At 41.9% G+C, this 12,479-nt stretch overlaps 1 protein-coding gene across 1 annotated transcript in view; it reads left to right on the top strand.

Moving 5' to 3' along the window:
• Positions 1 to 12,479, top strand: part of THSD7B (thrombospondin type 1 domain containing 7B) — a 972,933-nt gene that overhangs the window by 678,923 nt on the left and 281,531 nt on the right. Inside the window, exon 12 of the mRNA XM_061135120.1 lies at positions 10,605 to 10,799. Within this exon, the coding sequence (XP_060991103.1) occupies positions 10,605 to 10,799 (195 nt within the window). The remainder of the gene's footprint in view (positions 1 to 10,604; positions 10,800 to 12,479) is intronic.

Here is a 12,479-nt window from a genome sequence, read left to right as displayed (position 1 = left end):
GATTCAGAAAGTAATTCAGAATACTTACATGATGAAGTTTTCCTAGTAGCTACATTGAGAGAAAATTCACTCTTTAAAGTGTATAATTTAGTAGTTTAAAAAAAAATAGGTTTATAGTTATGCAACCATCACCACACTCAAATTCCAGGACATTTTCATCACCCACCACCCTCCCCCAAAAAAAACACTCTACCATAAGCAGTCATTCTCCACTGAATGGAAGAAAGTCAACTGAGATGCATGAAGCTACTCTAAGGTATTGTAAAAGCAGGGAGGGAGTCGCTGGTGTACAGAAAGCTTGGTTGCACTGGGGCTCCTTCATATTCACTGTCGTGATTTACTTTACAGTTATGGCTGCAAATGTGATGAATTGATGCATTTTTAAATGGTGGTCTTCAATACAGGTTTTAATGTTTCTCTGTAGGAGGAAGGACTCAGAGAGGCAGTTTCAATTGAAGGAAAGGCTAAGAACTTTATAGCTGACTTTTCATAGCCTGGTCTGGTCTACTCTGAGTATATATTTCTGGGGTCTCGTTTAGAGGAGAGGTGGTTGGAGATTAAGAGACTTGTCTTGTACTGTCTTCAACAAGCAAGCTACCCTCTGTACTTAAATATTTTATTTTGAGTGGTTTCACTGTGGTTAATGGAAATCATTGGGGGTCTAAAGTTTGTGCAGACATCATTGTCAGGAGACGTTGTATCCTAGCAAGGACAATGTAATGCTTTTTTCCCTTAGATTTAAGATTCCTAATGATTACTCCTTCTCTCCTTGAGATTTTTTTTTAAATTTATTTTTATTAGTTGGAGGCTAATTACTTTACAATATTGTAGTGGTTTTTGTCATATATTGACATGAATCAGCCATGGATTTACATGTGTTCCCCGTCCCGATCCCCCCTCCCGCCTCCCTCCCCATCCCATCCCTCTGGGTCTTCCCAGTGCACCAGCCCCGAGCACTTGTCTCATGCATCCAACCTGGGCTGGTGGTCTGTTTCACCCTTGATAGTATGCTTGTTTCAATGCTATTCTCTCAGAGCATCCCACCCTCGCCTCTCCTTGAGTTTTTGAAGGTGCCCACCTTGGACTGCAGGGAGATCCAACCAGTCCATCCTGAAGGAGATAGGTCCTGGGTGTTCATTGGAAGGACTGATGCTGAAGCTGAAACGCCAATACTTTGGCCACCTCATGCGAAGAGTTGACTCATTGGAAAAGACCCTGATGCTGGGAGGGATTGGGGGCAGGAGGAGAAGGGGACGACAGAGGATGAGATGGTTGGATGGCATCACCGACTCGATGGACATGAGTTTGAGTGAATTCCGGGAGTTTGTGACGGACAGGGAGGCCTGGCGTGCTGCGATTCAGGGGGTCGCAAAGAGTCGGACATGACTGAGTGACTGAACTAACTAACTAACCATACTTTTCTGGAACCTCTGGTTTCCTGACTTGATTTGTTAGTCAACTTGGTCCTCCTGTGTTTCTCACTCCCCAAGGCCCACAGCTCATCTGGCTCTGTTTGCTTCCAACAGTGGCTGGGTATCTTGACCACAGTCCTAGCATTCCCTTCTAGAATCTGCCACACCAGACCTGCAGTCAGAGCTTAAGTTCCCCTGCCCTCCTTGTGACTCACCTGTTTTTGGTATCCTTTTCGTTTGTTTGTTTTTCTTTTTGATATTATTTTTGTATCAAAATTATTTTAAAATATTTTTCAGTTAGGGGACAAATCCTTTGAAGTAAAGAGCGCTGCCTGTATATGCTTCCTTGGTTAGCTGTGGAGAGAGAGATCTTTGGGGCTTAAAAATCCCCTGGAATAAAATCAATGGGCACTTTTAACTATTCATTTCCTGATCTTGCATTAGAACCTAAATAATAGTGCTTCAAGGGATTAAGGAACTAAGTCTACATTATTAGCTTACTAAGCATTTCCTATTTATTTGAAAATTCTTTTTTCTTTTTTTCTGGGAGGGCACCAATAATTGGGGAATATGTTTCCAACATGCAAAATGAGTTGTATCTTTCCATAAGCAAGCCTATAATTGGGCTCCTGCAGCCACACAGCTTCTCATATGGTACTTATGAGTCAATTAAAGCACCCTAACAAGCAATTATGGGTTTATTGTTTAATTCAATTTCCACAACTCACGCTGTTCCACTCAAAAGTTGCATATATGTCATTCAGCATGTAATAAGAAGCACACATTTTATTCAAATATAGTTTTTGAAGAATGGGATCTCCAAATACTATGATTTCACCCACTGTGCTCTGCACAGGAAGAGAAAAAATACTAGGAGAAAATGAAAACACTTGGAATATGGCAAGAACTGGCTTTTCATTCCAAATCGACTCATTTGGATAATAGCAAGTGAAAATGTCTTCTCTATTACCTTTAGTTGTCACAGAAATGCAGTTGCTGGGACATCCACTGAGAGAATTGGAGTACGTGAGATGGTTGGTAGTTTGAGCTTTGGTGGTTGATGTCTGAAGGGGAAGGGCCTAGGTTTGGTCCTTGAGTGAAGTTGGCTTGGTCAGTCCTGGGTGACCCCAGTCTCTGCCCTGGGAAATGCCATGGTGGGCGCCTCCTTCCCTGTTGCCAATGATGCTACCAGGGCTCCTGGCCATGTCCCGCATCAGTGTTGGCCCCTTGCATGAAGGACTAGAACAGAGGCCAGAGTAAATAGGCACAGACGAGCTGGGAAGACAATTACACAGCATGTGGGAGCCCATATTGATACCCATCCCATCCCTGGCCAGCTTGTGGCTCTCGAGCTTGGACAGTGGGAGTGGCTCAAGGCTCTCCTCTCTCATGGTGGACAGTTCAGAGCAGGAGCAATGAGGCATGCTTCCTGTGAATGAGAGCTTAGACTTAGCCTTCTTTTCGCATGCTCAGTCACTAAGCCTTGTCTGACTCTTTGAGACCTCATGAACTTTAGCCCACCAGGCTTCTCTGTCTATGGGGATTCTCCAGGCAAAAATATTGGAATGGGATGCCATTTCCACAGGATCTTCCTGACCCAGGGATCTGAAACCACATCCCCTGTGTCTCCTGCATTGGCAGGCGGGTTCTTTACCCCTGAGCCACCAGGGAAGCCACTTTTCTAGGACTTAGAACTTCCTATTCCTTCTAATTGTTCTCACTCCTTTCCAATTTCAATATTTCTCTGCAGAGACTGTTCCTTCATTCATGAAGCCAACAATCCAAGGATTACAGTTGGATGGGGGAAAGTGGCTTTGCATGTCCCATGGCTCAGACTGCCCCCAATCCTGGTATTTGCCACTGAAATGCACTTTTGTTTAATATAGGTGTATGCAGTCTTCCTTATGCTTTGTCTTTTTTTTTTTTTTGCTTTGTCTTGAATAAGAAATAAATCTGTCTGTTTTCCCTAAGGGTACCCAACAGAGGGTGGGGAGAGTAATTCTGAAGGTGCCTGAGTGGCTGAGGGAAGTCAGGCTGGGTGATTGAAAAGCCAGAGAATTAAAATAAAACCAACCTGTTGTGAGAGCAAGGATGAGGGAAGGCGTGGTAAGCCTGATTGTGTCAACTCTGTTTTTCTTATTTTTGCAAGTAGATGAGGTAGGCTTGGTTTTTATTCCAGTGGATGAGCTATGAAGAAATACCTTTGCCCTATATTGTTGGCTGGCTAAAAGCTTCCCAAAATGCACAAGCTCTAACCAGGAACGTGTGAATATCTTATTCCCATGGCAAAGAGGACCTTGCAGATGTGATTAATTAAGTTAAGGCTTGTGAGGGGGGAAATATGCTGGATCACCCAGGTGGATCCAATGCAATCACAAGAGACCTTCTAAGTAAGAGGGAGGCAGGATGCCCTGTGATGACGCAGAGAGAAAGTGACCTGCTCACATTCTCATGCCACACTCTTGGATTTGAAGGCTGAGGAAGGGGCTAGGAGTGAAGGATGCAGGCAGCCGCCGGAACTGGAAAGGGCCTGGTGCCTGATTCTCCATAGAACCTTGAGAAGGAAACTGATTTCGGACTTCTGACTCCTAGAACTGTAAGAGAAAATATTTCTGTTCTTGCAAGTTGCTAAGCTTTTTGGTAATTTGTTACCGTGACAACAAAAAACAGTAATACCCTGGAAACAGTAACATTAACAAGCATCTCATGGGTCTTTCCTGAAACTAAAGGACCAATAGTTGAGCTGTTCAGTAGAGCAGGGGTCCCCAAAGTCTAAGCCAAACACTGGCATCTCCTGTCAGTCACAGGCTCTACTCTCCAGATCTCCGCACCTAGTGGTAAAGCACATGTGTGGCAGGCTTCATGTTTTTTAAATGCCTTTAAATTTGCAGTCTTAATTCAATCAAATTTTTCTCTCTGCACCCTGTCTGTCATTGTGCCTTCATGGAAAGGGACAAGATAAATGTCATCTCAGATAGGAGATGGATGTGTCTATCAATCAGAAAGAATGCAAAGCCCTTATCTTTTTGCCTGGGTGGGTGATTAGTAGGGGAAAAAAAAAGCTGGGGTGGGGAAGCCAAGCAAAAGTAACTTGTGTCATGGTTTTCCCTGACTCAGGACTGATGTAAGAGGTGGAGAGTTTGGCTAAGGAACCAGCAAAAAGCTGAAGGATTTCTGCTCCATGTCTTGTTCAGAACTCTGGGAAGGGATGCCCTACAGGGGTGCTACTCCAGGAGGAGGGCCTCATTGCCTCCTCAGAAGTTCCGAGTTTCCTGTGTTACAGTCTGCAGAAATGCCCCCAGGCCCTGGGAAGGGTGTGGTAGCTGCTGGTGCAGGCCGGCTTCATAGGAGAACATACTCTGACTCTCCCAGAGCACTGATCACAGGGCCCAAGCGGGAAGTTCCACACCAGGAGGTACCAGGTGGGCTGAGCCCTCATCAGCTTCAAGGACAACAGCCCTCTGATGAGGATCAGGCTGAGAGGGAAGCGTTCGTGTGATTTTTCACCCTTAAAGGAGACTTCCCTGGTGGGTGAGCAGCCACCCGGTGAACAAGGGCCACTCTGGCTATAGACACAGGCACTTCTGACCCAGGGCACTCCTGAAGGACCTTCATATAGATCTGAGACCCCTGATAGCTATTGGGGACCCAGATTCCTTCCTAGAGGGGAGAAGGGGGGGTGGCTGGGAGAGAAACTGCACATATACCTGAAAATAATTATTTTAAATAGGAAGGAGGCTAATTAAAATGGCCAAATCTGAGATAGCTTTAATTGGCAATTGCACCTTTCCTGATTACCTACAAGGAAGGGTGCTCTTAAGAAAGATTGCATCAGTATATGATGAAATAATTGGAGTGGAGTGCAGTTCTGCCCTTAGTCTCAGTAAGAGTTGACCTCCGTGCCTTAGAGCAGGGTTGCCAACCTTCTGGCACCAGGAACACTTTTTCCGTGGACAAAGTAGAGAGTATGACTTAGGGAGAATTTGAGCACGTTACGTTCATTGTGCACTTTATTTCTATTATTATTCATGTCAGCTCCACCTCATGAAGCATTAGATCCTGGAGGGTGGGGACCCCTGCCTTAGAGGACCCTTCTCCAGCCCCCTTCCAGCCTGTTCCTTCTCAGAAGCAAGGATGCCATGATTCCTCATCCACTCCCTATTTAAACTCTGCCTAGTTGTCAGAGCCTTGGAATCCCCTGCTTTAAGAGCCTGAACCAGCTTCAAAAACTTACAGGAGCCTCTTCTCTGAGTCTGACCTGTGATCAGCATTTGTACTGCTTTCATGTACACCCTAAATCTATGGGTGTACAAGGGTGGCCGATTTGTGAATTGAGCTTTGGAGTATTGACTGTAGTGCCCACTCACAAATACAAGATGTTCCTTCTGGAGGTAGAATCCAGCTGGGAGTGAGAAGAGAGGACTGGTCAGAGACTCAGGCCTGGGCCCACAGTTCCTGAGCTGCCACATTCCAGCCTGAAACTCCAAGTCATCCCAGAATTTATATTGGAACTTCATGTTCCAAGTCATGAAGACATGTATTTTAATTAGAATAGAACTGATCTATTACAGGCTTGTAAATTTCAATGATAACACCTAACTCTTTAGACTTATGATGTGTGGCCTCCTGTATTCCAGTGCTGGTACCCACATGTGTAAGGGGCAACCTGGCATTGCATCATTAAATTAGTGTTCTTGTTACACAGACATGGGACAGGTAGTCACAAATGTTATGAGCCTTATCAAAGAAGAGGCACAGATCTTAGAATGTGTATAGCAAGGGCAGGAAGCCAGCACATCTGCTTATTCCTCTGCACAGATATAAGTTGTGCCAGGCCCCTGGTCAGACTCATGTCTTCACTCTGGGCATTCTTCAAGCCTCCCCTCCATCCAGGAAGGCTCCTGGCTGCCCAGTGTCTGAGACCCCAGGGTCCTGCTCTTGCTTGCAAGAGTGGATTCCCTGAGTGGAATGTATCCCAGGCTTCTGTTGCAGGGTCTGCCCTGTAGAATACATTGTTCGAATGTTGCGTGAGCTGAGCAGAGGCCGCCCTCTCCTTTTCAGTGTACGTATATTGAACTCTACCTGAACTGAAGTGGTTCACAGTTTCAAAACAGCAAGCTAATAGAGCTCTTCTATTTTTCTAGCATGTCACCCTCATTTCCTGGAAATCATGACCTCTTGAGTCAAGTTTTTCCTATCTTTTCTTGTCAACTAATAGAGTTGGACTCTAGTTAGGAACAACTTTGGGAAAGTAATGTGTCCTTGGTGAAGGTGATGAACACAAGTAGACCTGAAGTAGTGGATTCCATCACTTATTTGGTCATTCCAGGTAGAATATTACCATTTCTTATCATAAAGCCAGCAACCCCTGCCCTCTTCATATCATAATTGAATAGAAGACAAACTTATCATGGCATGTCTCACTATCAGAGTTTAGAGGTGATGGGGGCAGAAAGTCTAGTCATTTAGTGGTAGTTAATAATCTGCTGATTTCAGTTATCATTAAAGCCTAAGAAGGTTGCCTAACCATCTTACATTGACAGTCGGTGTCCTCCAAAAATTAACTTGGAATCATGCTGAGAATACATACAGATCCTTGCTTTATTTCTTCTGCTAAATTCTCAGATAATTTTACATTTCCTGCCAGGCCATTCCTTTTCATGCTGATAGAATTGAAAAGAATCAGGTAACATGGGAAAGCAATTAGTAACTCTTTTCCCTTCTTTGGTGAATTTTTTTTTTCTCCCCCACGGCTCAGGCTATGTCATGATTAAGAGAAAGATAAAGCTGAACTCAAATTCTGTGTGTTATGCTCATTGCTAGACACTATTAATAGGAAAATCACACAGTCATTTGGAGGGTTCCAGGTCATTTGACCACACCCACTTACCAGGTGACTGTTCTCATCTGAGAACTTCTGTCTCAGTAACTTAGCTCACCCACCTGTTTCTCCGTCATTCCTTTAATGAGAATACCCAGCTGTTCCAGGCAGCCAGTCTGAAAGCTTTCTGTCTAAAGCTTAAGATAGCTAAATCTCAAACAACACACAATAAGATTGTTCTAAAGCTATTTGAGCTAATTTTACCTGGGGGTACAATTTTCCTCCAGTAAAGAGAGCCATATTTCAAATTTAATTAATAAAATATAATTAAGCATTGATTTGCTGTTCCTCTTAAAAGATTCATTTCACGTAGAAATATATGACAGGGATGATCAATAGTAAGTACTTCTTCCTTGCCTGATGAAAAGACCTTTCCCACTAGTACAGTACAGTGCTTTAAATACTTAAAAACACCAAAAGAGACATCATTTCTCTAGATGGTGACCTTCAAGTGATGTGCTATGATCCAAAAGTTCCAGAACTCAGAGTTCGACTAAATAACAGATGTCTGACAAGTCCAGTCTCTGCTTATTTCTTTCCCATCTGCACCTTACATATCATTTCCATCCAAGACTGAAGTACCTGTTTTTCTCTTGTGTACCAGGATTTCCCATTGGTTATTGCCATTAGGGAAACTGTATTAATGTGCTGCTATTATCTGTGTATGTGCCTGCCACTGCAGTAGTGTGTTTGAAAGCTCGATTTATACATACATGTATATTTCCTTGCACACACAAAAATGATTTTATAGTTATTCATAATTCCTTATATTTTGTAACCAGGTGAGTGGATGGATGGATGAATAAATGACTCAATTTCAGTAACTTCTATTAGAGGAAAAGGTGTAGATAATAAAGGCCCAAAATTCAATAAGTATATCTACTTACCACCTCTGATTTAGTTCTCAAAAAAACTCTGACTTAAGGAGTTTATACACACTTAATATTGTCCATAGAACTATATGTGCGTGTGTGTGCTCAGTCATGTCTGACTCTTTGCAACCCCATGGGCTATAGCCTGCCAGGCTCCTCTGTCCTTGGGATTTCTCAGGCAAGAATACTGAAGTGGGTTGCCATTTTCTTCTGCAGAGGAGCTTCCTCACCCAGGGATCATACCCACGGCTCCTGCATTGGCAGGCAAATTATTTACCCCTGAACCACCAGCAAAACCAATATAGTTGAATATAGACATTCATAAATCCATTTGTACTCTAATTTAGACAGCTTGCAGAACTTAAAAATATCATTGAATGTTTATAGTTTTCAAATTTTAAACTTAAATGAAATTATAGGAAGTATTTTAAAATGTTTCTTCATTGGAAAAACTCTTAATTTGTATATTTTTAGAGGTTTAGTTTTCAAATAGCAATGTTTTTTGAAAGTGTTTATAATTCCTCTTTATGTTATCCATTACATTATCATCTTGGAAAAAGAATTAGCATTGTAAAAATCCCCTAAATTGACTCCAAATTAGTTATCTAAGCATGAAATTCAAGTAAACATTTGCTTGTACCCTACTTGAGAAAAGATCTTGCACTGTATTCATCATTAATGGCTATAATATTCCCAACAAAGAAAATGCAGGTGATGTTGGCTTGATGTGCAGTGGATTTTGTTCCTAGGATATGGACAGAAACAGAACAAAAAGTATTCAAAATGAATGAATAGCCCCACCTGCTTCAGAGCAGATGTACAAACTGGGACATATTGTGTGTGTAGCCATTGTTGTTTTAGCTAATCTCTTGGTCCTAAAGCATTAGATACATTTGACTTTCACTACTTCATAAATAACAAATAAATAAATGGATGATAAATGGATAAATGATATTCAGATTGACTTGTTTTTTGTTGTGTTCCAGATAAAGAAATTCAGAATATAAGAGAAATGGGCAACTGAAGGTCCTTACTTATACTTACCCTGAGCTAGAAAAGTTTATATAAATAGTTCTTAATAATGTTTCTAAGTTGTGGTCTCTTTATTCCTTTTAATTTGGTAAATTTTAAAAAGCTATAATAAAAGTGATCCTAAACAATTTGTTCTTAGGATGCTAAACTCAGCAAATATCCATTAACACATACCATTTCCAAAGACATCATGCCAAAGGCAGGTGGTCATTGGACAGGCTGGATCAGAACCACGTGGGACACTTAAAGACAAAAATATTTCCAGACTTCTTTCTCATCTTCTTTCAAATGAGACGCTATTTGAGTAGATCTGAAGTTATGCCATCAAATCTCTATATTCTCAAAGACATCCATGGTTAGAAATCAGTTGAGAAGTGTAGTTGTCAACCAGGGGGACATGTCAATGTGTAAAGTCATTTTTGGTTTTCAAAACCAGGAGGGTACGTGTGCTATTGGCATCTAATTGGCTTAGGCCAAGAATGCTGCTAAGTATCTTACTACATGCAAGACAAACTTGTGTACCCGTAAAATGAAATTATCTAATCTAAAATGTCACTGATGCCAAGTGTGAGACATGCTGGTCTAGAACGTAAAGATATATCCTTTGAGTCCATAATTAGGGTGAATCAAAGAGGCACAAAATATCATTTATTCATAATTCAGTAAAGTGGCATTAGTCCAAAGACTCATAAAAATTAAGCAAACTCAAAAAAATGTTTTACCTTGAAATAAGTTCATGGTATGACTGCAGACAATTCCAGTTGAAAAAGTATGTGAGAAGCATTGAAGAGTTATCTGCAGTTGATAGGATATCTGTAATGGGGATTATACGGAGACATTATGCCTGTACTTGAAAAAAATGATTAAAAAATTCAACTGATCCTGAAATGTTAGTACAGGGAAAAAATGGTTTACTTGTAGAAAGGGAAATTTATCTTTAAATGCTGACTGAAAAACATAGGACCATTTAAACATAAGTGCCATTTAAACAAGTTAACAAAAATCAAATCTATGAAAAATGCAAATGATATTTTTCATGGCTTGGTCCTTTTTCATCTTTGTATTGTTCTGTTGTAGATTCTGTTTTCTAGTTTTATACCGTCTCTAGAGATCAAATGCTCACAAGCAGGACATACAGAAAATTACTGAACATTATTTTGGTTGCTGTCAGTGCAGGGTTTGGATTAATAATGAAACCAATTAAATTATCAAATACCTCCACTGGCAACAATAAACATTTAATTTCCAGAGAGAAATAAGATTAGCTATGTTGAACACCTTTTGCAATCACAGTGATAACAAAATTTTTCAAACATTGGGGAATTCTGCTACTTCGTCCAAGAATCAGCAGCAGCTTGATTTAATTAAAATAGCAACAAAAGAATCCTTTTTTTTTTTTTTTTTTAGCTGTCTCATGCATCTCTGATAATAACCAGTCAGCAGAAATGACAGAATGCCTCAAGCAGATAAATGGCATGCCTCCCCTCGTGCAAGAATGTACAGTCCCATGTCGCGATGACTGCACCTTCACGGCTTGGTCCAAGTTTACGCCCTGCTCCACGAATTGTGAAACAACTCGAAGTAGAAGGCGACAGCTCACAGGTAGGTTGTGCATTTTATTCTTTAGCTTCAAGCTTGTGATGCTGTCCTGAACCTGTTGAGGAGAATGTCCATTCCAGAAGGATGGGAAATCATATCATCTCTCCCTCTCCCCCCACCCTCCCTGCAATTATGTATCTCCTAGGCATATGATTGACACACAATATGTACTCAATTAATACTTGTGAAATAAATGAAAGATATGAACCATTCCAAAGCTATGAAGTTCCTCTCTATATAGCTTTATAATTTTTGTAGTGATAAATGGCAGTATATCAACCAGCTTCCTGGAATATTTAATGGCAGAGTTTCTGGTATTTTTCATGCCAGGATCTCAGCAAGCTTGAAGGAAGTACCTGATTTGTTAAAAGCATCAAAAAACAGACCTCACCCATATCATTGTCTTTTGCCGTTACCTTATTGTTGTGTTCAGTTGCTCAACCACGTCCTACTGTTTGCAATCCCATGGACTGCAGCATGCCAGGTTTCCCTGTCCTTCACTATTTCCCAGAGTTTGCTCAAACACGTGTCCACTGAGTCAGTGATGCCATCCAACCATCTCATCCTCTGTTGTCTGCTTCTCCCACTGCCTTCAATCTTTCCCAGAGTCTTTACCATTACAAATAACTTGATATTTTAAAACTTTAGTAGTGGAAGGCAAAAATTGATTATATACATAGATTCTGCTTTTGTGCATGTGTGCTATGTTGCTTCAGTCATGTACAACTCTTTGTGACCTTATGGACTGTAGCCCACCAGGCTCCTCTTTCCAAGGAATTCTCCAGGCAATAATATGGGAGTGTGTTGCCATGCCCTTCTCCAGGTGATCTTCCTGACCCAGAGATCGAACCCACATTTCCTGTGTCTCCTACATTGGCAGGCAGATTGTTTACCACTAGCACCGCCTGGTTGACAAGAAACTATTGTATCCCACTGAAAAAAGATACCCCATATCCAAGGGCAAATGAGAAGCCCCAGCAAAACGGTAGAAGGGGTGAAATCACATCTAGAATCAAACCCCATACCCACCAGAGATGCTTGGAGGGCTCAAACAAACCTTGTGTGCACCAGGACCCAGAGAGGCCACAGAGACTGAGCCAGAACTGTATTTGAGTGTCTCCTGAGGAGGTACGAGTAAGCAGTGGCCTGCTGCAGGGGCAGGAGCTCTGGGTGTAGCAGACTTGGATATGGCATAAGCCCTCTTGGAAGAGGTCACCATTAACCCCACCATAGAGTAACCAGAACTTACACAGGATTGGGGAAACAGACTCTTGGAAGGCACACACACAAAAAAACCTTGTGTCATTACCTCCACCATACTTTGGCCTCAGGTCAAACAACAGGGAGGGAACACAACCCTGCCCATCAACAGAAAATTGGATTAAAGATTTACTGAGCACGGCCCCACCCATCAGAAAAAGACCCAGTTTCCCCCTCAGTCAGTCTCTCCAATCAGGAAGCTTCCATAAGCCTCTTATCCTTATCCATCAGAAGGCAGACAGAATGAAAACCACAATCAAAGTAAACTAACCAAACTCACGACATGGACCACAGCCTTGTCTAACTCAATAAAACTATGAGCCATGCCGGGTAGGGCCACCCAAGACAGATGGGTCATGGTGGGGAATTCTGACAAAATATGGTTTGCTGGAGAAGGGAATGGCAAATCACTTCAGTATTCTT

Source organism: Dama dama, chromosome 33, assembly GCF_033118175.1.
Source record: "Dama dama isolate Ldn47 chromosome 33, ASM3311817v1, whole genome shotgun sequence".
NCBI classification, from domain to species: domain Eukaryota; kingdom Metazoa; phylum Chordata; class Mammalia; order Artiodactyla; family Cervidae; genus Dama; species Dama dama.
Note: the sequence above shows the minus strand (reverse complement) of the source record. Positions and strands in the feature narration are given on the sequence as shown.